The sequence below is a fragment of the Rattus norvegicus genome, chromosome 4 (genome assembly GCF_036323735.1).
Source record: "Rattus norvegicus strain BN/NHsdMcwi chromosome 4, GRCr8, whole genome shotgun sequence".
Lineage (NCBI taxonomy): Eukaryota > Metazoa > Chordata > Mammalia > Rodentia > Muridae > Rattus > Rattus norvegicus.
Genome location: NC_086022.1, coordinates 163574215 through 163598067, shown reverse-complemented (window position 1 = coordinate 163598067; position 23853 = coordinate 163574215). Strand labels below are relative to the sequence as shown.

At 42.1% G+C, this 23853-nt stretch overlaps 1 protein-coding gene across 2 annotated transcripts; it reads left to right on the top strand.

Annotated features, from left to right (window-relative positions):
- Window positions 1-7866: 7866 nt before the first annotated feature.
- On the top strand, window positions 7867-21396 carry Klrb1a (killer cell lectin like receptor B1A). 2 transcript variants are annotated; one of them, XM_063286368.1, is made up of 6 exons: window positions 7867-8024; window positions 10132-10230; window positions 11359-11430; window positions 17222-17376; window positions 17719-17834; window positions 19774-20922. In XM_063286368.1, the coding sequence occupies exons 1-6, from the start codon at window positions 7916-7918 to the stop codon at window positions 19796-19798; spliced, it is 576 nt and encodes a 191-aa protein (XP_063142438.1). In that variant the 5' UTR covers window positions 7867-7915; the 3' UTR covers window positions 19799-20922. The 2 variants fall into 2 exon arrangements, with proteins under 2 accessions (XP_063142438.1, NP_001010964.1); NM_001010964.2 differs by lacking the exon at window positions 19774-20922 and adding an exon at window positions 20929-21396 and having other exon boundaries at window positions 7921-8024.
- The last annotated feature ends 2457 nt before the right edge of the window (window positions 21397-23853 follow it).

Sequence of the window (23853 nt, the reverse complement as noted above, 5' to 3'; positions counted from 1 at the left end):
GTATTGAATAAAATGGCTGTCATCAGAGACAGCAGAGGAAGTTCCACTGAGTCCTAAGTGAGCTGTGAGTCCCTCATATATACTTCTCCTTGAGACCCTCATATATATTTCCCCTTGTTTCCTTCTTCAGTGGGGTTGGGAGATGAGTCTGAGCCCTATGCTATGAATGTGCACACCTCGTCTCCTGGAACTCACAGCCAGCTGACCACTGCCAAGCCATGTAATGATGAGCGCCTGGTGCAATTCCACTCTGACCACAGAAAGTGACTTTAAGGAAACCCTGGCTTTTCTTCTTCACTTGTAATGTGAAAGCCTGTGACTTGGCGTTTGTAGCCCTTGCTCTAAGGCTCTAGACCTTGGAGAAGTTAGCACATCCCATAGACCCCAGTCCTCCACTCCAGCTCTGAGAGAGGAAGTCCTTTCACTCAGGTGAATGATGTTACATCCACGTGGACCTTCAGGACAAGGCAGAACAGCGTGTGGGGCTCTGCCCTCAGTGTTTTTCCTGTTGTGTCAGTCGTGAGTTCTTCCCACATTCACGACATTTCCACATTCCACAGCTTCCTTCACAGCATGGAGATTTCAGGAGGACCTCAGAGCTTCAACTCATGTCATGTACAACCGTGGACTTTCATATATTAAACTTTACTTTTACAACATAGAATAATATATTGTAGCTTGATGGATGATACTTTGGGGAAAGCAGTCACTTAAATTTAAATAGAGGAAGAATGTTATATTTCATTCTTCTTGGGCTTCATTCGCCCTGAGAGAATAACTCAAAACAGATGGATACAGGAATCAGAACAAACGGAGACCACATGTTACACCTTCTTTTCTTAAGACAGTAAGGCATGATGGGAACAGATGCAGAGACGACAGCCAAATGTTAGGCAGAGCTCAGGAACCCCATGGAAGCTGGGGAGGAAGGATTGTGGGAGCCAGAGGCATGGAGGACACCAGGAGAACATGGCCCACAGAATCAACTAAGCAGGGCTCATAGAGGCTCACAGAGACTGAAGCAGCAATCACAGATCCTGTATGGGTCCGCACTAGGCACTCTGCATGTATGTTATGGCTGTTAGCTTGGTGTTCTTCTGGGACTTCTAACAGTTGGAGTTGGAGTGTCTCTGACTCTTGCCTGCTCATGGGACCCTTTTCCTCCTGTGGGGTTGCTTTGTCCAGCCTTGATAAGAGGGTTTGTGCCTATTCTTACTGCATCTTGCTATCCTGCATTCAGTTGATATCACTGGGAGTCCTGCTCATTTCTGAAGGGAAACAAAGAAGGAGTGGATCTGGGGGAGTGGAGAAGTAGGGGGTGAAACAGGGAGGAAAGGAAGGAGTGAGTGAACACTGTGGTCAGGGTGTTTTGTATGAGAGAAGAATACAGGAAAAGAAAAAAAAGACATGCTCAAGAGGCAGGTCCCCTGCGGTCCAGACACTGCCTGGATCTGAAGGGACCCGATCAACAACTTCCTGCACCCAAATCCCGTAGGAGGGAGAGCTAAACCTTCAGAGGGGCAGACACGCCTGGGAAGCCAGAAGAGACTACACTCTGCCCACATTTCTGACTCCAGAGGAAAACACCTAATGCCATCTGGGACCCCGGTGCATGGGGCCCCTGGGAAAAGGTGGCACAGGCCCTCCTGGTTGTCCCCCTCATGGAGAGCTCAAAAGCAGCCCCCCAGGAGCAACTTCAGCTAAGGGACCAGAGGTAAGACCAACTTTTCTGCTCCAAGTGACCTGCCTGGTGGATTCAGGACACAGGCACACAGGAACAGCTGAAAACCAGAAGACAGGAAAGACTACACTCCCAAAAGCAGAACACAGTCTTCCCATAACTGGCTGAAAGAAAACAGGAAAACAGGTCTACAGCACTCCTGACACACAGGCCTATAGGACAGTCTAGCCAGTCAGAAATAGCAGAACAAGGTAACACCAGAGACAACCTGATGGCGAGTGGCAAGCAGAGGAAACCAAGCAACAGAAACCAAGACTACATGGCATCATTGGAGCCCAATTCTCCCACCAAAGCAAACACTGAATATCCAAACACACCAGAAAAGCAAGATCTAGATTTAAAATCACATTTGATCATGATGATAGAAGACTTTAAAAAAGACATAAAGAACTCCCTTAGAGAAATGCAGGAAAATATAAATAAACAAGTAGAAGCATATAGAGAGGAATCACAGAAATACCTGAAAGAATTCCAGGAAAACACACTCAAACAGGTGAAGGAATTGAAAATGGAAATAGAAGCAATGAAGAAAGCACAAAGGGAGACAACCCTGGATAGAGAAAACCAAAGGAAGAGACAAGGAGCTGTAGATACAAGCATCACCAACAGAATACAAGAGATAGAAGAGAGAATCTCAGGAGCAGAAGATTCTATATAAATCATCGACTCAACTGTCAAAGATAATGTAAAACAGAAAAAGCTACTGGTCCAAAACATACAGGAAATCCAGGACTCAACGAGAAGATCAAACCTAAGGATAATAGGTATAGAAGAGAGTGAAGACTCCCAGCTCAGAGGACCAGTAAATATCTTCAACAAAATCATAGAAGAAAACTTCCCTAACCTAAAGAAAGAGATGCCCATAAACATACAAGAAGCCTAAAGAACTCCAAATAGATTGGACCAGAAAAGAAACACCTCCCGTCACATAATAGTCAAAACACAAAATGCACAAAACAAAGAAAGAATATTAAAAGCGGTAAGGGATAAAGGTCAAGTAACATATAAAGGCAGACCTATCAGAATCACACCAGACTTCTCACCAGAGACTGTGAAAGCCAGAAGATCCTGGACAGATGTCAGAAAGACCCTAGGAGAACACAAATGCCAGCACAGGTTACTGTATACAGCAAAACTCTCAATTAACACAGATGGAGAAACCAAGATATTCCATGACAAAACCAAATTTACACAATATCTTTCTACAAATCCAGCACTACAAAGGATAATAAAGGGTAAAGCCCAACATAAGGAGGCAAGCTACACCCTAGAAAAAGCAAGAAACTAATTGTCTTGGCAACAAAACAAAGAGAAGAAAAGCACACAAACATAATCTCACATCCAAATATGAATATAACAGGAAGCAACAATCACTTTTCCTTAATATCTCTCAACATCAATGGACTCAATTCCCCAATAAAAAGACATAGATTAACAAACTGGATACTCAATGAGGACCCTGCATTCTGCTGCCTACAGGAAACACACCTCAGAGACAAAGACAGACACTACCTCAGAGTGAAATGCTAGAAAACAACTTTCCAAGCAAATGGTCAGAAGAAGCAAGCTGGAGTAGTCATTCTAATACCGAATAAAATGGATTTTCAACCAAAAGTCATCAAAAAAGATAAGGAAGGACACTTCATATTCATCAAAGGAAAAATCCACCAAGATGAACTCTCAATCCTAAATATCTATGCCCCAAATAAAAGGGCACCTACATACGTAAAAGAAACCTTACTAAAGCTCAAAACACACATTGCACCTCACACAATAATAGTAGGAGATTTCAACACCCTACTCTCATCAATGGACAGATCATGGAAACAGAAATTAAACAGAGATGTAGACAGACTAAGAGAAGTTATGAACCAAATGGACTTAACAGATATTTATAGAATGTTCTATCCTAAAACAAAAGGATATACCTTCTTCTCACCACCTCATAGTACTTTCTCCAAAATTGACCATATAATTGGTCATAAAACAGGCCTCAATAGATACAGAAAGACAGAAATAATCCCATGCGTCCTATCAGACCACCTCGGGCTAAAGCTGGTCTTCAACAACAATAAGGGAAGAACGCCCACATATACATGGAAATTGAACAATGCTCTACTCAATGATAACCTGGTCAAGGAAAAAATAAAAAAAGAAATTGAAGACTTCTTAGAATTTAATACAAATGAAGGTATAGCATACCCAAACTTATGGGACACAATGAAAGCTGTGCTAAGAGGAAAACTCATAGCGCTGTGTGCCTGCAGAAAGAAACAAGAGAAAGCATATGTCAGCAGCTTGACAGCACACCTAAAAGCTCTAGAACAAAACAAAGCAAATACACCCAGGAGGAGTAGAAGGCAGGAAATAATCAAACTCAGAGCTGAAATCAACCAAGTAGAAACAAAAAGGACTATACAAAGACTCAACAGAACCAAAAGTTGGTTCTTTGAGAAAATCAACCAGATAGATAAACCCTTAGCCAGACTAACGAGAGGACACAGAATGTGTCCAAATTAACATAATCGAAAATGAAAAGGGAGACATAACTACAGAATCAGAGGAAATTCAAAAAATCATCAGATCCTACTACAAAAGCCTATATTTCAACAAAACTTGAAAATCTGCAGGAAATGGACAATTTCCTAGACAGATACCAGGTACCAAAGTTAAATCAGGAACAGATAAACCATTTAAACAACTCCATAACTCCTAAAGAAATAGAAGCAGTCATTAAACATCTCCCAACCAAAAAGGGCCGAGGTCCATATGGGTTTAGTGCAGAATTCTATCAGATCTTCATAGAAGACCTCATACCAATACTATCCAAACTATTCCACAAAATTGAAACAGATGGAGCGCTACTGAATTCCTTCTATGAAGCCACAATTACTCTTATACCTAAACCACACAAAGACCCAACAAAGAAAGAGAACTTCAGACCAATTTCCCTTATGAATATCGACGCAAAAATACTCAATAAAATTCTGGCAAACCGAATCCAAGAGCACATCAAAACAATCATCCATCATGATCAAGTAGGCTTCATCCTAGGCACGCAGGGATGGTTTAATATACAGAAAACCATCAACCTAATCCACTATATAAACAAACTGAAAGATAAAAACCACATGGTCATTTCATTAGATGCTGAGAAAGCATTTGACAAAATTCAATACCCCTTCATGATAAAAGTCCTGGAAAGATTAGGAATTCAAGGCCCATACTTAAACATAGTAATAGCCATATACAGCAAACCAGTAGCTAACATTAAACTAAATGGAAAGAAACTTGAAGCAATCCCACTAAAATCAGGGACTAGACAAGGCTGCCCACTCTCTCCCTACTTATTCAATATAGTTCTTGAAGTTCTAGCCAGAGCAATCAGACAACGAAAGGAGATCAAAGGGATACAGATTGGAAAAGAAGATGTCACAACATCACTACTGCAGATGATATGATAGTTTATTTAAGTGATCCCAAAAGTTCCACCAGAGAACTACTAAACCTGATAAACACCTTCAGCAAAGTGGCTGGGTATAAAATTAACTCAAATAAATCAGTAGCCTTCCTCTACACAAAAGAGAAACAAGCCGAGAAAGAAATTAGGGATATGACACCCTTCATAATAGTCCCAAAGAATATAAAATACCTCGGTGTGACTTTAACCAAGCAAGTGAAAGATATGTATGATAAGAACTTCAAATCTCTGAATAAAGAAATTGAAGATCTCAGAAGATGGAAATATCTCCCATGCTCATGGATTGGCAGGATTAACATAGTAAAAATGGCCATTATACCAAAAGTGATCTACAGATTCAATGCAATCTCCATCAAAATACAAATCCAATTCTTCAGAGAGTTAGACAGAACAATTTGCAAATTCATCTGGAATAACAAAAAACCCAGGATAGCTAAAACTATCCTCAACAATAAAAGGACTTCAGGGGGAATCACTATCCCTGAACTCAAGCAGTATTACAGAGCAATAGTGATAAAAATTGCATGGTATTGGTACAGAGACAGACAGAGAGACCAGTGGAATAGAATTGAAGACCCAGAAATGAACCCATACACCTATGGTCACTTGATTTTTGACAAAGGAGCCAAAACCATCCAATGGAAAAAAGATAGCATTTTCAGCAAATGGCGCTGGTTCAACTTGAGGTCAGCATGTAGAAGAATGCAGATAGATCCATGCTTATCACCCTGTATAAAGCTTAAGTCCAAGTGGATCAAGGACCTCCACATCAAACCAGATACACTCAAACTAATAGAAGAAAAAGTGGGGAAGAATCTTGAACACATGGGCACTGGAGAAAATTTCCTGAACAAAACACCAATGGCTTATGCTCTAAGATCAAGAATCGACAAATGGGATCTCATAAAACTGCAAAGCTTCTGTAAGGCAAAGGACACTGTTGTTAGGACAAAACGGCAACCAACAGATTAGGAAAAGATCTTTACCAATCCTACAACTGATAGAGGGCTTATATCCAAAATATACAAAGAACTCAAGAAGTTAGACTGTAGGGAGGCAAATAACCCTATTAAAAATGGGGTTCAGAGGGGTTGGGGATTTGGCTCAGTGGTAGAGCGCTTGCCTAGCAAGCTCAAGGCCCTGGGTTCGGTCCCCAGCTCCAAAAAAAAAAAAAAAAAAAGAAAAAAAAATGGGGTTCAGAGCTAAACAAAGAATTCACAGCTGAGGAATGCTGAATGGCTGAGAAACACGTAACGAAATGTTCAACATCTTTAGTCATAAGGGAAATGCAAATCAAAACAACCCTGAGATTTTACCTCACACCAGTGAGAATGGCTAAGATTAAAAACTCAGGTGACAGCAAATGCTGAAGAGGATGTGGAGAAAGAGGAACACTCCTCCATTGTTGGTGGGATTGCAGACTGGTACAACCATTCTGGACCTCAGTCTGGAGGTTCCTCAGAAGACTGGACATTGAACTACCTCTGGACCCAGCTACACCTCTCTTGGGCATATACCCAATATATGCCCCAACATATAACAAAGACACATACTCCACTATGTTCATAGCAGCCTTATTTCTAATAGCCAGAAGCTGGAAAAAACCCAGATGCCCTTCAACAGGGTAATGGATACAGAAAATGTGGTACATCTACACAATGGAATACTACTCAGCTATCAAAAACAATGACTTTATGAAATTCGTAGGCAAATGGTTGGAACTGGAAAATATCATCCTGAGTGAGGTAACCCAATCACAGAAATACACACATAGTATGCACTCATTGATAAGTGGATATTAGCCCAAATGCTCAAATTACCCTAGATGCACAGAACACATGAAACTCAAGACGGATGACCAAAATGTGAATGCTTCACTCCTTCTTTAAAAGGGGAATAAGAATACCCTTGGGAGGGAATAGGGAGTCAAAGCTTAGAATAGAAGCTGAAGGAACACCCATTCAGAACCTGCCCCACATGTGGCCCATACATATACAGCCACCAAACTAGATAAGATGGATGAAGCAAAGAAGTGCAGGCTGACCGGAACCAGATGTAGATCTCTCCTGAGAGACACAGCCAGTATACAGCAAATACAGAGGCGAATGTCATCATTAAACCACTGAACTGAGAATGGGACCACCGTTGAAGGAATCTTAGAAAGGACTGAAAGAGCTTGAAGGGGCTCGAGACCCCATATGTACAACAATGCCAACCAACCAGAGCTTCCAGGAACTAAGCCACTACCCAAAGACTATACATGGACTGACCCTGGACTCTGACCCCATAGGTAGCAATGAATATCCTAGTAAGAGCACCAGTGGAAGGGGAAGCCCTTGGTCCTGCCAAGACTGAAACCCCAGTGAACGTGATTGTTGGGGGGAGGGTGGTAATGGGGGGAGGAAGGGGAGGGGAACACCCATAAGGAAGGGGAGGAGGAAGGGTTAGGGAGATGTTGGCCCGGAAACTGGGAAAGGGAATAACAATCGAAATGTAAATGAAAAATACCCAATTTAATAAAGATGAAAAAAAAAAAAGACATTAGGTGTGTGAGCAGGACAGGCAGTAACTATGGAGGAACCCTCAGACACAAGAGTGGGTGGGTGTGGGCACCGAGAAGAGCATTTGCAGACGACTTCCTTTTCCTTATTTCACCTCAAAGACCTCAGAGTTTGTCCCAGCTCACCAGTTCAATGTCGCCTCTCCCAAGTACAATGGACACAGCACGTGTCTACCTCAGTTTAAAGCCATCCAAGACTGCCGCGGGGGCTCAGTGTGTATCACCTCCATCTCTTCCCCCAGGTCAGTAGCTTCATTTTCCTTTGCAGCATTAGAAGTTCTTCCAGAGTTATCATTTTTCTTACAGTTTTAAATTATTGCTTTGACGATTGAGCACCTTCCTGTCGGCGCTGAAGAGCGTGGATGGTTCAACTTTAGAGAGAGTAGGAAAGCTCACTGGATCCATCTTTAGTCAGTTAGTCGGTGTGAAACTTGGGCAGGCGCTCCTTTTGGCTTTAGTCAAGGGCCTCAAAGAAAGGATAATTTACATCTACAAGGGCAGGGGTGCTTCTAGCAGGCAGACCCACTATAAAGCATCTTGTCTGGTCCAAACTGCTCTACAGAGCACAAATGCCACGACTCCTCTCCACGCCATTCTAGCACTGAGCACTGAAGGAGCTGACACCCTGTCTGTCAATACAGAAGGCTGACAGGAGGTGTATGTGAAGGGTGCCATGACTTAGGGATGAAGAGACAGACGCAGAGGCAAAAAATATGTCTACAGTGGCCATGGTATGGTATGAGGTTCTGTGACATAACTAAGCTTCCTTAAAGAAAACTGCAGTGCTTAAAATCTAGCCTTTCTGTATTGCGTCAAGAATAGGAACCACAACTCTTTAAGGCTTCTTTCAAGAACTATTAAATTAACAGATTTTTTTTTTCTTTAATCAGGACAAAAAAGCCCTGAGAAAGAAGTCACCAAATAAGCTTTATTATAAACTTGACAGATGGGTCTGGGAAAGGTGGAGGGATTTGATAACTAGAGGGAGGATTTGAGGGAGCCAGTTATGTGTGATACGTGCAAGCATTTGTTTCCCCTCTTTATGGCTGCAAATGTGGAAGAAGGGGCTTGAAAAGCTTGAATAAAACTGACTCTCCCACTCCTGGCAGTCATCAACTGTCAATGTCTCCCCAGCTGGGGTTGGACCTCCATGCCCAACTCCCCTCACCCCCGACATGCTGGGCCTTTGTGTGACTTGAGCTTATGCGGTTATCACAAATGGCATAAGTTCATGTGTGCAATTGCTCTGCTGTGTCTAGAAGACAGTGTTTCATTGTTGTTATCCATCATCTCTGGCTCTGCAGCCATTCTTGCCCCCTCCTCTGTGATGATGGCTGAGCCTCGGTTGAGGATGGGATGAAGTGCAGATGTCCCATTTAGGGCAGAGTACTTCATAGTCTCTTGCTCTCTACATGTTGTGCCTGGTGCACACCTATAATCCCATCACTTGGGAGGTGGAGGCAGGAGAATCAGGAGCTCAAGGTCATCTTCAGCCACGTGGAGAGCTAGCAGTGGGCATTGACCAAGGGCAACCCTGTCTCAGAAACAGAGCAGAGCACAGCAAAAAGAAAATTTGAAAGCATTCTATTGAAGGAAAGAACACTGAAAACTACAGCCACATTGTATAATATGTGCTTTGTGTGTGTGCTTTGTGTGTGTGTGTGTGTGTGTGTGTGTGTGTGTGTGTGTGTGTGTGTGTGTGTAGCAGTGTACCTAGAGTCTGGTACTCCCACAGTTTCAGTTCATCTATCCAATAGAGAGTTTAAAACTCAGCCAATAAGGCAGGACTAACACAACTGAAATACTGAAAATGCCGTCTGAATACATGAGATGCTTCTCCTTGGATGCCATGCCTTTGATCCAAAATGGAGATCATTGTAGGCATTAGTGAAGCAGACTCCACGTCCAGGAATAGAATCATATGTCATTAGCACTGAAAGTCAAAATTACCACAAAACTGAGTATCAAAATGTTTCTTGATTAAAAGAAGATCCTCCTTAGAGATGCTTTGACTCCCTTTCCACAACAGGACAGAGCATTTATTTTTGGACAGCACTCAGCGGCTGTCAACACATCTTACATTTATCAAGTTTGATTAAGACAATGCTCCTTTGTACATAATACTTGCATAGCATTATTCTTTGAGTCCTGTTTAATCACAGCAAACAGTTAAACCTAACAGAGAATTCATCTCGTGGAATTCTGCTTTAAGATGGTGGAGAAAGGCTTCTCTCTGCAGCCCACCCTCTACTTGAATCAAATTGTTCTTGTTAGTCGAAACCACCTTTAACTGTTATTCCAGATGTCCTCAACTGACTTAAGTGAGTTACAAAGTATTTAACTTCACAGATGCCTGTCGGTGCCCACGTTCACACAGGTTGGCTTTGAAGCTCAGCTGCGCTGGGCTGATCCTTCTTGTCTTGGCCCTGGTTGGGATGAGTATTTTAGGTAAGTGAGGCAAGAGCTTGTGCTTCAGAATTTGTCCTCTGTTTCTGTCATAAATATCCATGCCTCTTCATATGATATGGCCCCCTTGATCCTGGGGGAGGATCAATGACGTGAGTATGTCCAGGACAGTATTCCATACCCAGTGAGAAATTTCACATTTCCTTCATGCTTCCAAATTACCCGGAGACCCATTAGAGGCTCTTACACATGAAAGGCTCTCTAAGAGACCCAAGCATAGCAAAGATGGCGCCAGCAGATTCTGTCCTTTCCCTGTCCCTCTCCCTTGCTAAAGCCCCCAATGTCCATTCCTTTATTCAGTCACTTCCTTATGCCTGACTTATTCCTGAGGCTGATTACTGAGGTCCAGCTCTCAAAGCATCAAGGTCCAGTCATCAAAATCCATTATTTGGCTACCCTGACTAACGTGCCAATCAGGACTTCCCAACTGACCCTAGCACAGACTTCTCCTTTTTCTCCTTAAGAACTCACTCTTGCAAAAACATCTGATGCTGTCTTTGCCGGATCCAGAGACAACCCCACCCCGATCCCTCCAGGGTAATAAATGTCTTTTTGCTGAGAATTTGGTGTCTGAGTGTGTTCTGAGCTGACTCCAAGCCCCCAGCCCCCAACACACACACACACACACACACACACACACACACACACACACACACACACACACACACCACACATGTACCCAGAACCTAAAAAAATAAATCATAATTGTGACAGAAACATAACAAAGAAAATGATAAAGCTCAAGTGTTTGGTTTAAGTGGCTTCTAAGCTCCGATGGCACCAGCTGTCTTAGGTGGAGAGGGTGTGCTAACACTCATTCTGAAGATGAGGATTCAGGAGGTCAGTGCCAGTAAGTTAAGGGCTTCTGTAAGGCCATCGGATAGTATGTGGCTGAACAGAGGTATGAACCCACGTGTTCTGTGTTCTTTCTTCTTTGTTTGTTTATACATTCTGTCTTCAAACTCCTCCCTCATCCCAGTTTGCTAATACTTTATTCTCAGTCCGGAAGTTCAGGTTTGTTGAAATAACTTGGTTTCCTGAGCTGAGAAATGGAACACACCAGTTCCACCATTCTTTTCACCATTAATCCTCTATTTTCTCATTTACCAGTGCGAGTCTTAGTTCAAAAACCATCAGTGGAGCCATGCCGAGTGCTTATTCAAGAGAACCTGAGTAAAACAGGTAATTCTTGTGGCTTGTGTTTCTCAAGAATAAGACTGAGGTTTGCTATTTACCAGGGGTTACATCAGCCAAGGCTTACAGCAACCACCTGTGAAGATGCCGAATCCCAATCTTTGTTTATTGGATATTTTATTTATTTACATTTCAAATGTTATCCCCTTTCCCAGTTTCCCCTCTGGAAACCCAAAATCCCATCCTCCATCCCCCTGCTTCTATGAGGGGGCTCCACCACCCACCCACCCACCCACTTCCTCCTCCCTGCCCTGGCATTTCCCTACACTAGGGCGTTGAGCCTTCGCAGGAACAAGGGCCTCTCCTCCCACTGATGTCCAACATGATCATACTCTGCTACATATGAGGCTGGTCCATGGGTCCCTCCATGTGTACACTTCGGTTGGTGGTTTAGTCCCTGGAAGCTCTGGGAGGGGGTCTGGTTGGTTGATAGTGTTGTTTGTCCTATGGGTTGCAAACCCCTTCAGCTTGTTTAGTCCTTTCTCTAACGCCTCCACTGGGGATGCCATGCTCAGTCCAATGGTTAGCTGTGAGCATCTGCCTCTGTATTTGTCAGGCTCTGGCAGAGCCTCTCAGGAGACAGCTGTATCAGGCTCCTGTCAGCAAGCACCTCTTGACTTCCAAAATAGTGTCTCAGTATAGTGATTGTATATAGGATGGATTCCCTGTGTGGCAGACTCTGGATGGCCTTTCCTTCAGTCTCTGCTCCACACTTTGTCTCCGTATTTCTTCCCTTGAGTATTTTTCCCCCTTCTAAGAAGAAATGAAGCATCAACACTTTGGTCTTCCTTCTTCTTGAGCTTCATGTGGTCTGTGAGTTGTATCTTGGGTATTCTGAGCTTTTGGGCTAATATCAGAGAGTGCATATCATGTGTGTTCTTTGGTGATTGGGTTACCTACCTCAGGATTATATTTTCTAGTTCCATCTCTTTGTCTATGAATGTCATGAAGCCGTTGTTTTTAATAGCTGAGTAGTAACCCATTGTGTAAATGTACCACATTTTCTGTATCCATTTCTCTGTTGAAGGACATCTGGGTTCTTTACAGCTTCTGATTATTATAAATAAGGCTGCCATGAACACAGTGGAGCATGTGTCCTTGTTATATGTTAGAGCATCTTTTGGGTATATGTCCAGAAGTGTTATAGCTGGGTCCTCAGGTAGTACTATGTCCAATTTTCTGAGGAACCTCCAGACTGATTTCCAGAATGGTTGTACCAGTCTGCAATCCCACCAAAAATGGAGGAGTGTTCCTCTTTCTCCTCATCCTCACCAGCATCTGATGTCACCTGAGTTTTTGATCTGACTGGTGTGAGGTGAAATCTCAGGGTTGTTTTGATTTACATTTCCTTGATGACTAAGGATGTTGAACAGTTCTTTAGGTACTTCTCAGCCATTTGATATTCCTCAGTTGAGAATTCTTTGTTTAGCTCTGTACCCCATTTTTAATAGGGTTATTTGGTTCTCTGGAGTCTAACTTCTTGAGTTCTTTGTATATATTGGATATTAGCCCTGTATCAGATGTAGGATTGGTAAATGTCTTTTCCAAATCTGTTGGTTGCCATTTTGTTCTAATGGCAGTGTCCTTTGCCTTACAGAAGCTTTGCAATTTTACAAGGTCCCATTTGTTGATTCTTGATCTTAGAGCATAAGCCATTGGTGTTTTGTTCAGGAAAATTTCCCCAGTGCCCATGTGTTTGAGGCTCTCCCCCAACTTTTCTTCTATTAGTTTGAGTGTATCTGGTTTTATGTGGAGGTCCTTGACCCATTTGGACTTAAGCTTTGTACAGGATGATAAGAATGAACCAGCATCATTGGTTGAAAATGCTATCTTTTATCCACTGGATGATTTTAGCTCCTTTGTCATAGGTGTGTGGGTTCATGTCTGGGTTTTCAATTCTCTTCCACTGATCTAACTGCCTGTCTCTGTACCAATACCATACAGTTTTTATCATTATTGTTCTGTATACAGCTTGAGGTCAGAGATGGTGATTCTTCCAGAAATTCTTTTATTGTTGAGAATTGTTTTGCTATACTGGGGTTTTTTGTTATTCCAAATAATTTTGCAAATTGCTCTAACTTGATGAAGAATTGGGTTGGAATTTTGATGGGGATTGCATTGAATCTGTAGATTGCTTTCAGCACGATGGCCATTTTTACTATATTAATCCTGCCAATCCTTGAGCATGGGAAGTATTTCCATCTTCTGAGATCTTCTTCAATTTCTTTCTTCAGAGACTTGAAGTTATAGTCAGACAGATCTTTCACTTGCTTGGTTAGTCACACCAAGGTATTTTATATTATTTGGGACTATTGTGAATGATGTTGTTTCCCTAATTTCTTTCTTAGCCTGTTTATCCTTTGAGTAGAGGAAGGCTACTGATTTGTTTGAGTTAATTTTATATCCAGAAACTTTGCTGAAATTATTTATCAGGCTTAGAAGTTCTCTGGTGGAATTTTTGGAGTCACTTAAGAATACTATCATATCATCTGTAAATAGTAATATTTTTACTTGTTCCTTTCCAATTTGTATCCCTTTGTCCTTTTGTTGTCTAATTGCCTGGATAGGACTTCAAGTACTATATTGAATAGGTAGGGAGAAGGTGGGCAGCCTTGTCTAGTTTCTGGTTTTAGTAGGATTACATCAAGTTTCTTTCCATTTAGTTTGATGTTAGCTACTGGTTTGTTGTGTATTGCTTTTACTATGTTTAGGTATTGGCCTTGAATTCCTCATCTTTCCAACACTTTTGCCATGAAGGGGTGTTGAATTTTGCCAAATGCTTTCTCAGTATCTAATGAGGATCCATGTGGGGTTTTTTCTTTGAGTTGATTTATATAGTGGATTATGTTGATGGATTTCCGAATATTGAACCATCTCTGCATCCCTTCTCTGGAATGAAGCCTACATGGTGAATGATTTCTTTAATGTGTTCTTGGATTCAGTTTGCAAGAATTTTATTGAGTATTTTTGCATTGATATTCATAAGGGAAATTGATCTGAAATTTTCTTAGTTGGGTCTTTGTGTGATTTAGGTATAAACGTAGTTGTGGCTTCAGAGAACAAATTGGGTAGTGTTCCTTCTCCTATGCTTCTATTTTGTGGAATAATTTGAAGAGTGTTGGAATTAGGCCTTCTTTGAAGGTCTGATAAAATCGGCACTAAAACCATTGGGTCCTGGTCTTCTTTTGGTTGAGAGACTTTTGATGACTGCTTCTATTTCTTTAGGGGTTATGGGACTGTTTAGATGATTTATCTGGTCCTGATTTAACTTTGGTACCTGGTATCTGTCTAGAATATTGTCCATTTTATTCAGATTTTCTGGTTTTGTTGTGTATAGGCTTTTGTAGTAGGATCTGAGTTTTTTTCCCCTCAGTTTCTGTTATGTCTCCCTTTTAATTTCTGATTTTGTTAATTTGGATACTGCCTCTGTGCCCTCTGGTTAGTCTGTCTAAGGGTTTATCTATCTTGTTGATTTTCTCAAAGAGACAGCTCCTGGTTTTGTTGATTCTTTGTATAGTCCTTTTTGTTTCTATTTGGTTGATTTCAGCCCTGAGTTTGATTATTTCCTGCCTTCTACTCCTCTTGGGTGTATTTGCTTCTTTTTGTTCTAGAGCTTTCATGTGTGCTGTTAAGCTGCTAGTGTATGCTCTCTCCATATTCTTTTTGGAGGCATTCAGAGCTATGAGTTTTCCTCTTAGTACTGCTTTCATTGTGTCTCATAAGTTTTTGTATGTTGTGCCTTCATTTTCATTAAATTCTAAAAGGTCTTTAATTTCTTCCTTGACTAAGTTATCATTGAGTAGACCTTTGTTCAGCTTGCATGTGTATGTGGGCTTTCTGTTGCTTTTATTGTTGAATACCAACCATAATCTGCGGTGATCTGATAGGATGTATGGGGTTATTTCAATCTTCTTTTATCTGTTGAGGCCTTTTTTGTGACTGATTATATGGTCAATTTTGGAAAAGTTACCATGAGGTACTGAGAAGAAGGTATATTCTTTTGTTTTAGGATGAAATGTTCTATAGATATCTGTTAACTCCATCTGGTTCATAACTTCTGTTGGTTTCACTGTGTCTCTGTTTAGTTTCTGTTTCCATAATCTGTCCATTGATGAGAGTGAAGAGTCGAAGTCTCCCACTATTATTGTGTGAGGTGCAATGTGTGCTTTGAGCTTTAGGAAAGTTTCTTTTATGAATGTGGGTGCCCTTGCATTTGGAGCATAGATGTTCAGAATTGAGAGTTCATCTTGGTAGATTTTTTCCTTTGATGAATATGAAGTTTCCTTCCTTATACTTTTTGATAACTTTTGGTTGAAAGTCGATTTTATTCAATATTAGACTGGCTACTCCAGCTTGTTTCTTGGAACCATTTGCTTGGAAAAAATTTTTTTCAGCTTTTTACTCTGTCATAGTGTCTGTCTTTGTCACTGAGGTGTGTTTCCTGTATGCAACAAAATACTAGGTCCTGTTTACATATCCAGCTTATTAGTCTATTGTCCCGGTCTGTTATTCCATCCTGCAGGACAGTCAATGAGGGTGCAGAGAGTACCTAGAAGACAATGGGGGACAAGAGACTCGAAGAAGGATGCCAAGACAAGAGTCTGATCAAGGCGACAATTTTATTTTTTCCCAAGACTGAATTTATACCATAGCAGGGGTAACAGAGGGAAGGGATTAGTGGGAAACATTTACACAGACCAAAGACACAGCTCTTGTGGTCAGGCAATTGGCTGACATCAACAGGATGTCAGAAAGGTCACAGGTTTGTCATATCATTAAGCAACCTGACCATCAGATGTTGGTTTCTCAGAAAGGTCACAGGTTTCTCATATCACTAGTCATCCTGACCACCAGATTTGTATTAGTCTTCTGCAGCTGGCTGGAGATTTTCCATGAACCCGTCATACTTAACTCTAACCATAATATTAACATCGATAATGGAGGGTTTTAAGGGCATTGCTCCGAACAGTCTATGTCTTTTTTATTGAGGAATTTCATCCATGGATGTTAGGAGATATTAAGGAATAGTGATTGTTGCTTCCTATTATTTTTGTTGTTAGAGGTTGAATTATGTTTGTGTGACTATTTTCTTTTGAATTTGTTGCAAGAGGATTACTTTCTTCCTTTTTCTTTTTCTTTTTAAATTATTTATGTATATGAGTACACTGTAGGTGTCTTCAGACACACCAGAAGAGAGCGCCAAATCCCATTACAGATGGTTGTGAGCCACCATGTGGTTGTTGGAAATTGAACTTAGGACCCCTGGAAGAGCAGTCCATGATCTTATCCACTGAGCCATCTCTCCAGCCCCACTTTCTTGCTTTTTCTAGGATGTAGTTTCCCTCCTTGTGCTGGAGTTTTCCATCTATTAACCTTCATAGGATTGAATTTGTGGGTAGATACTGTGTAAATTTTTGGTTTTGCATATCCCCATATCTTACGCTATTGGAAATTGCTGCATAGGAAGTTGAGGGTCTCATGATTGGTAGTTAATAAGGCTCAAAACATCTTGAAATGGTGTCACCTTGAGGACTGAGATCTTGCCTATAGGATGCTAGCCTACTTTATCATTAACTTAAGAAAATGCTGTGCCAAACAGTTAATTTTGTCTTAAGTAAATTAATAGGAAAAAGTGTAATCCTTGTTATTGTTATTTCTTTAATATGTCATAACAACAATCTTGTTCCTGCACATATTAATAAAATGGTATGTTACTAGAGCAACTACTATGTTTCAGCAGGAAAAGGATATAATACACCATATCTTCCTCTCTCTTCAGGTAGTCCAGCTAAGTTAAAGTGCCCAAAAGACTGGCTTTCACACCGAGATAAATGCTTTCATGTTTCTCAAACTTCCATCACTTGGAAGGAAAGTCTAGCTGACTGTGGTGGAAAAGGAGCCACGTTGCTGCTCGTTCAAGACCAAGAAGAACTGGTAGGTTGTTCAATAAACTAGAGACATTCACATGTTCTTTAAGCTACACCAGTGTCTCTGGACTTAACAGATTTTCTACACAAAGGAAGTGGAGACTTCACATTATGGAAGCTCACAGTCTGAGAGACTAATAGGACACGTGAGCCAATAACTGCATATGTAAGGCATGTGTCCTCCGGATCATCAATATGGGGCACAGATTTCACAAAGGGGGAAGAATTAACTATGTCGAGGACTCAGGACAGATACAGGTGACCCCTGAACTAGGTTTCAGGAGGCTGGTAGAGTATGAGTCACCAATACAGACTCAGGGTTAAGTTCTCTGCTCTATTTTGATTGTAGAGATTCCTACGGAACTTGACAAAGAGAATAAGCAGCTCATTCTGGATTGGATTAAGTTACACATTGTCAGACGAGAACTGGAAGTGGATAAACGGCTCGACTTTAAATTCTGATGTGTGAGTACTAGAAGAGATAATTTGAATATTTATTTCTGTTGCAGGGGCTTTGGGGGTTCCCCCTTTGGGTTTAATAATAAAGACATGGAGAGTCTGTGCAGTATAAGCCTGCTAGCCTTTTTGCTGGGTGCAGTCCCTCAGTTAGCTATCTCCTCCACCTGCCTCCCCTGCCTGTGCCTCCATCGGTGCTCTCTGCTCTGTCTCCCTGCTCTGCTCTCATTCCCCCTCCAGCACCAGCCTCCAGCTCTTTTCCTATTCAAAGCCTTCTCCTTAACAAAAAAAAAAAAAAAAAAAGGTTAATTGGTATAGTGGGAGGGGCTTCAGAGCTTACTCAGGAACCAATCAGCAAGCAGCAGGACTACTCCCATATATACGTGTGTGTGTGTGTGTGTGTGTGTGTGTGTGTGTGTGTGTGTGTGTGTATGGAATATATATGTGGAATATATATATGGAGTACATATATAATATATACTAGAAGAGCTAATTTGAATATTCATTTCAGGTCAGAACACTGTAGGGCTCTACACTGATATATGAACAGTCTGAAAATATGATTTCAAAGTTGAAAATTTCCATGTATGAAAAGATACCAGCCTTTTATCAGGTCATATGTATGTATGTATGTATGTATGTATGTATGTATGTATGTATAAACAATGACGTTCTAAGGCTGGGTACTATACTAATTTCTTTGGAAAGGATATACATTTTTTAATTTAATTTTTTAATTAATTCACTTTACATCTCACTCACTGCCCCCTCAAGGTCATCCCCTCCCACAATTCTTTCCCCTCCCCTCTTCTCTGAGTGGGTGGGGGCCCCTCTGGGTATCCCCCATAAGTGCATTTTTAGAATGTCTACTTAGAGCCTATAGGCACATAGAAATTTTCTCTTTTCCCCCTTATGCTTTACATATGTTTCAAAGAATTACTTAAATGGTACTGTTCATGCCGTGGTTCAAATATCCATATTGTGTCATGAGGCTGGTTTCTCAGTCCCAACCAGTAGAGGAAGAGTGAATGTGGAAGAAGAAGCAGCAGGTGTTAGTTTAGAGCTTTGACAGCTGAGGGAAATGACCACAAAGTCATAGGTTACATTACAGATTAACTGGTGTTATGAGACCCTTACTTGAAGAGCTGTGGCAGAAACAGACATTAATCAGTTTTTATTGTTGTAACAAAATATCACAAATAAACAAGAGAGGAAAATTATGTTGATTCACAGTTCAAGGCGCCTCATTTTCTTCCTGTGTGAGTTGTCATGGTAACCGTGAATGCAGTGAGAGAGCTTAACCTCAGAGTTAAGATATACAATTTAGCAATGTTCATGATCGTATAATAAGAGAAGATATTCATTCATTTCATAAGCAAAAGTATGTAGGATTGAGTCAAATTTCTATACAGTGATTTCAGTGAGGTTTTCAGGAGTGGTATGGAGGATTGTTTTAGTAATCTTGTTTGAACAAACTTAAGCAAATCACACAAATTGATATGGAAAATGTACTTGTTACTCAGAACACATGGGATTGGAATGTCAAATGCTGAAACACATGTAGGTTTACTTAACATGAAATGACAATGTATGAAGTATGGAAATTGTTAAACAGACCAAGTTGGCGTACAATAGAGAAGTGAAGTGTGCAGAGTAAGCTCAGCGAATCTGTCACTACTCTGAGGACAAAGTGAAACTGTGATTTCACAAAAGCATCTGTCAGCCTGGAGGCTGCCAAGCTCAGTCGGAAGAGTGTCAGTCACGCAAGTCCACTGTTGTTTTAACTCTCTGTCCCTGGCTTTCAGGTAAGGAAAAGGGAGAAACAGTTTCCCTAACAGGATTGTTTTGGGAATTAATAAGGAATGCTAGAGAACCCCTCAGGAGTCTGGTAGGAGAAGTCCTGGGAAGTCTTAATGGAATTTTGAAAGGAAGTCATTGACTTAAACAGATCAGCACGAAGGAAATTATCCTGAGAGCTGAAGAAAGATCCAGAAGGGTGGAAGAGAGAAAAGAGGGAGAATCATGGCTGGAGTAGCATGCAGATCACCAGGATGACCCCAGATTGTCTCTCAAGATCAATGGCTCCATGAGGATCTAAACAAAGGAAGGACACCGTGAGAGAGCCCCGCCCACGGTCATATGCCACCTTCTTTTAAGATCCAGCAGTGCATTTAGAACTCATCTCTCCCTTACAATCAACCCTGAGATTGAATTCTAGTTGGGTTTTCACCAGCATGGAGCGATGGGAGCCATGCACATTTGAAACTTATGTGTTAATTAAATGCTTACCAACCTAAGAAAGGAATTGTGACTGTATATCACGTGAGCTGAGCCTGTTTCCCCCTCTGCCTCCAGTTCTGTGATCTAGACCCTGATCTCACTCTGTATATTGAATACATTCATTGTGCCCCTACTGTGTGTAACTGTTGTCATGCATTCATGGTTATCTTAACACTTCCCCAACTATTAGCTAGTTAAACCACATACACGCGCGCGCGCGTGTGTGTGTGTGTGTGTGTGTGTGTGTGTGTGTGTGTGTGTGAATTTATGCTTCTCTGATATTAATCTATTTTTAGAGATCTATTTTGTTTTATGTATATGAGTGTCCTGGTGTCCACAGAAGCCAGAAGAGGGTATCAGATCCCTTGGGACTGGAGTTCCAGACACTGTGAGCAACCATGTGGGTTCTGGGAACTGAACTCAGATCCTGTCCAAGAGCAGCCAGTGTTCTCAACCACTGAGCAATCTCTCCAGCCCCTGACCCTGTATATTAAACAAACCTGAAGGCAACAACATGAGGCATTTCACATGTGTTAGAGTGTAAATCGATGAGGTAGAATAAAGAAACTAATTATCTCTTCCTCAGCCTTCTCCTTTTCCTACAAGATTATTGCTGGAAGGATTCTTTGCCAATGAAGAAACAACAAGTTTTAGAGGTTTCTATCAGCTCTGTCTTCAATGTTTACAATATGATGTTGTGTTTACTCTACTGTGATAACTGTGCATTCTCCTCTCTCCTTTTAAGTCCAAAGGAAATCAACTGCAGACAGGATAATACTAGAAAGTCCTAAACACTAAGGGTGGCCATTCTCTTCCTCCTCAGATTAAGCATCACTGGTGACACTGAAAAGGACAGCTGTGCCTCCGTCTCACAGGACAAAGTGCTTTCTGAGAGCTGTGATTCAGACAATATATGGGTCTGCCAAAAGGAACTAAAATGTGAATGCATGTGTAATGACTCCTGACTGCGAATCACACCTGGATTACTTTACCATCCACACCAGATCTCTGCCTGACCTGTCTGTCTCTGCTGCCTGCCTCCCAGTGCAGCACTGGCACAAAGCATGGACTCTGAAAGCACTGAGTCTTATAGAGTCTTCGTTGTGTAGATGTAAACGTACGCAGACACAGATGTGCCATCCTGTGAGGGAGTTCTGTGGAAAGAAGACCAGGCAGCTGAGGGTCACTGGATTCTAATCCTGGAGTCTGTGTGACCTTCGTTGGTCTCTGTGTCTGAGGTCATCTGCAAAATAGCCATTTGCAAAAATCATTAAAATGCTCCTCTGCAGGGACTGGTGCCTCATGTCTGTGTCAACGACAATGGGAAAGCTATTCCAGGAGGGTTATCAGGTTCAAGGCCAGCCTGGGTGTGGTGGATTGGTGGCACTGTTTGGGAAGGTTTAGGGAGTGCAACCTTGCTGGAGGGATGTCACTGGAGAAAGCCTTTGAGAGTAAAAGCCTCACTGCCTCGGACTTTGCTCTGCTTCACGCTTTTGATCCAAAGACATGAGCTCTTGGCTCTCTGCTCCAGGTGCCATACTTTCTGTCTTCTTCCTGCCACTATGGAATCTGACCCTCTGGAACAGAAAGCCAATTAACCTCTTTCTTCTACATGTCACCTTGGTCATTGTGTTTTATCATAACAACAGAAAAGTAACTAATAAATTGGGCCACATAGTAAGTTAGTCAGAAACAACAGCAGCACTGCTCTTGACAGTTAGCTGGAGTGAACATGTGTGCAACCAGTCCTGCCAAGACTGAACCCCCAGTGAATGTGATTGTTGGGGGGAGGGTGGTAATGGGGGGAGGATGGGGAGGGGAAGCCCATATAGAAGGGGAGGAGGATGTTGGCCCGGAAACCGGGAAAGGGACTAACAATCGAAATGTAAATAAGAAATACCCAATTTAATAAAGATGAAAAAAAAATCAGTATGTGTCCATGAGAAAACTACCAATGGCCACATCCGCAAAAAAAGAATGAGTCTCTCTTCCTGGGCCACTGTCACTAGCTGCTCTGTAAGGGGTAGGGATCATCTCCCTACCACGCTGGGTTTTGTCAGTGTTTGCCCCCTGCTGAGCTTCGCCAATGCATGTGAAAGCCTTTGTTCTCTTGAAGAAACATCCTGGCCTTCCTGTCTGCCATAGCGGGTAGCTAGCACCTGAACACTAGATCTTTTGGTCTCAGCTTTAGTTTCAGTTTCTGTCTCCGCCATTGTGCTTCCACTCAGTGGTTGGGGTATATATTCTGTGTACCCAGTAAAAACTTTGGCATTCATTTTCTTGAAACAGTGGCCCGAGTCTGTGTGTTTCTTTTTAAATCTTGCAGGCCTGCGCCCGGTTCTCCGTGAAAGACCCCCAGAGAGGACCTTTCCCTCAGGAGGAGTCCCAAGCGCCCAATGACCGAGCCAAGTCCACTCGGATGCAATCAGCAAGAGGGTTTATTGGAAAACACAGGTACCTGCGGGCACACAGTCTCTTCGGAGGACTTGCGCACCCAGCAGCACCAGCATGGGGCTTTTATAGGGATTGGGGAAGCAGAAGCAGGCGTACAGAAGCAGATGCATAGTTACGGGGACTGGTGGATTCAAACGAGGCACATAGACATGTTCACATATGATTGGCTATTTCACATGATGAGGTAATAAGGTATAGCTACACACATTGGCAGGTTTGGGGCGTCCTGGATGTCGGGGGCTGGGGCTTATCTCTTCCTGCCAGGTGGCCTGTGAGTCAGATCCGGTACTCCTGGTCTGTTCTGCATTCCTTTCCTTTTATGGTCTGTTAGTTCTAGCGGCAGGGCGGGGCTGCCTGGACTTGCTTTTCACAGTGTTTAGCCCTGAGCCTGAATTTAAAACTTATTCTTTTAACTTCATATTTTTAAACCTCAAATCTGTATAATTTTCCTTTCATCCGTATCCTGACTATGCAGGCATCGTCAAGATCCGGGTGTTTTCTAAGTTTCTGAATGCTAAATTCACAGCTGCAACTTTGAAAGGGTAGCATAAGGCAGCAGACTCCTAGAAGGAGCTCTGAGCAAGGTGATTGTGGCATAGTATACGGTGTAATTTTCCTTAGAAGGCCAGTCTATTTCCTTTTCCAAAAAAGAAATATGTGGGACTGGAGAGATGGCTCAGTGGTTAAAAGCCCTGAGGTCCTGAGTTCAATTCCCAGCAACTGTAAGACCCCGAAGTGGCCTCACCTCAGGAGCGCAACCCACAGAGCACAGATTGACAAAGTGACCGCTGCAATAGCATGAGGTTTTTTATTCTATGTACGTGGTGTTGCTCATCCATCCAGGGAGAGGCAACCCGGAACCCAAAAAGCACACGACTTTTATTCTTTACAGAGGGCAGACTTCAGCAACAGGGTTAGCTGGCCCATTCTCAGTGATGGTACACAGGACAAAGGATCTGGTCAGGTATTGGCCGGTCTGCTCAAGGGGCTGTTCTTGGCTCAATTAGTCACTTTCCTTATCCAGCCCTATACCTGGCCTTGGTGAATCACTGGGAAAGGGCTAAGTTGGCGCGTCCCTTAGAGGGGGTGAACTGGGTGGTTGGGCAGGGTCAGGATGACACCCTGTGATCGTTCTCGGGATTCACCACAGGGAGGGGTAGGGGGGTCTTTCTGAGAACAGTTGTTTTTGTTTTGGCTAGTTTCCATTAAGCCTGGTCACTCTGACCACCAAGACCTTGCTCCTGTATTCACAGAACTTCGTTCTTACAACTTTGTTTCTTGCATCTATGAAATT

What these genes read in the sequence shown, in the direction of transcription:
- Klrb1a (NM_001010964.2), top strand. Translation starts at nt 7,937, where the DNA reads ATGGACACAGCACGTGTCTACCTCAGTTTAAAGCCATCCAAGACTGCC. An exon ending in TTCAAGACCAAGAAGAACTG is followed by an intron (nt 17,377 to 17,718) that starts GTAGGTTGTTCA and finishes TTTTGATTGTAG; the next exon opens with AGATTCCTACGGAACTTGAC. An exon ending in TCGACTTTAAATTCTGATGT is followed by an intron (nt 17,835 to 20,928) that starts GTGAGTACTAGA and finishes CTTCCTCCTCAG; the next exon opens with ATTAAGCATCACTGGTGACA.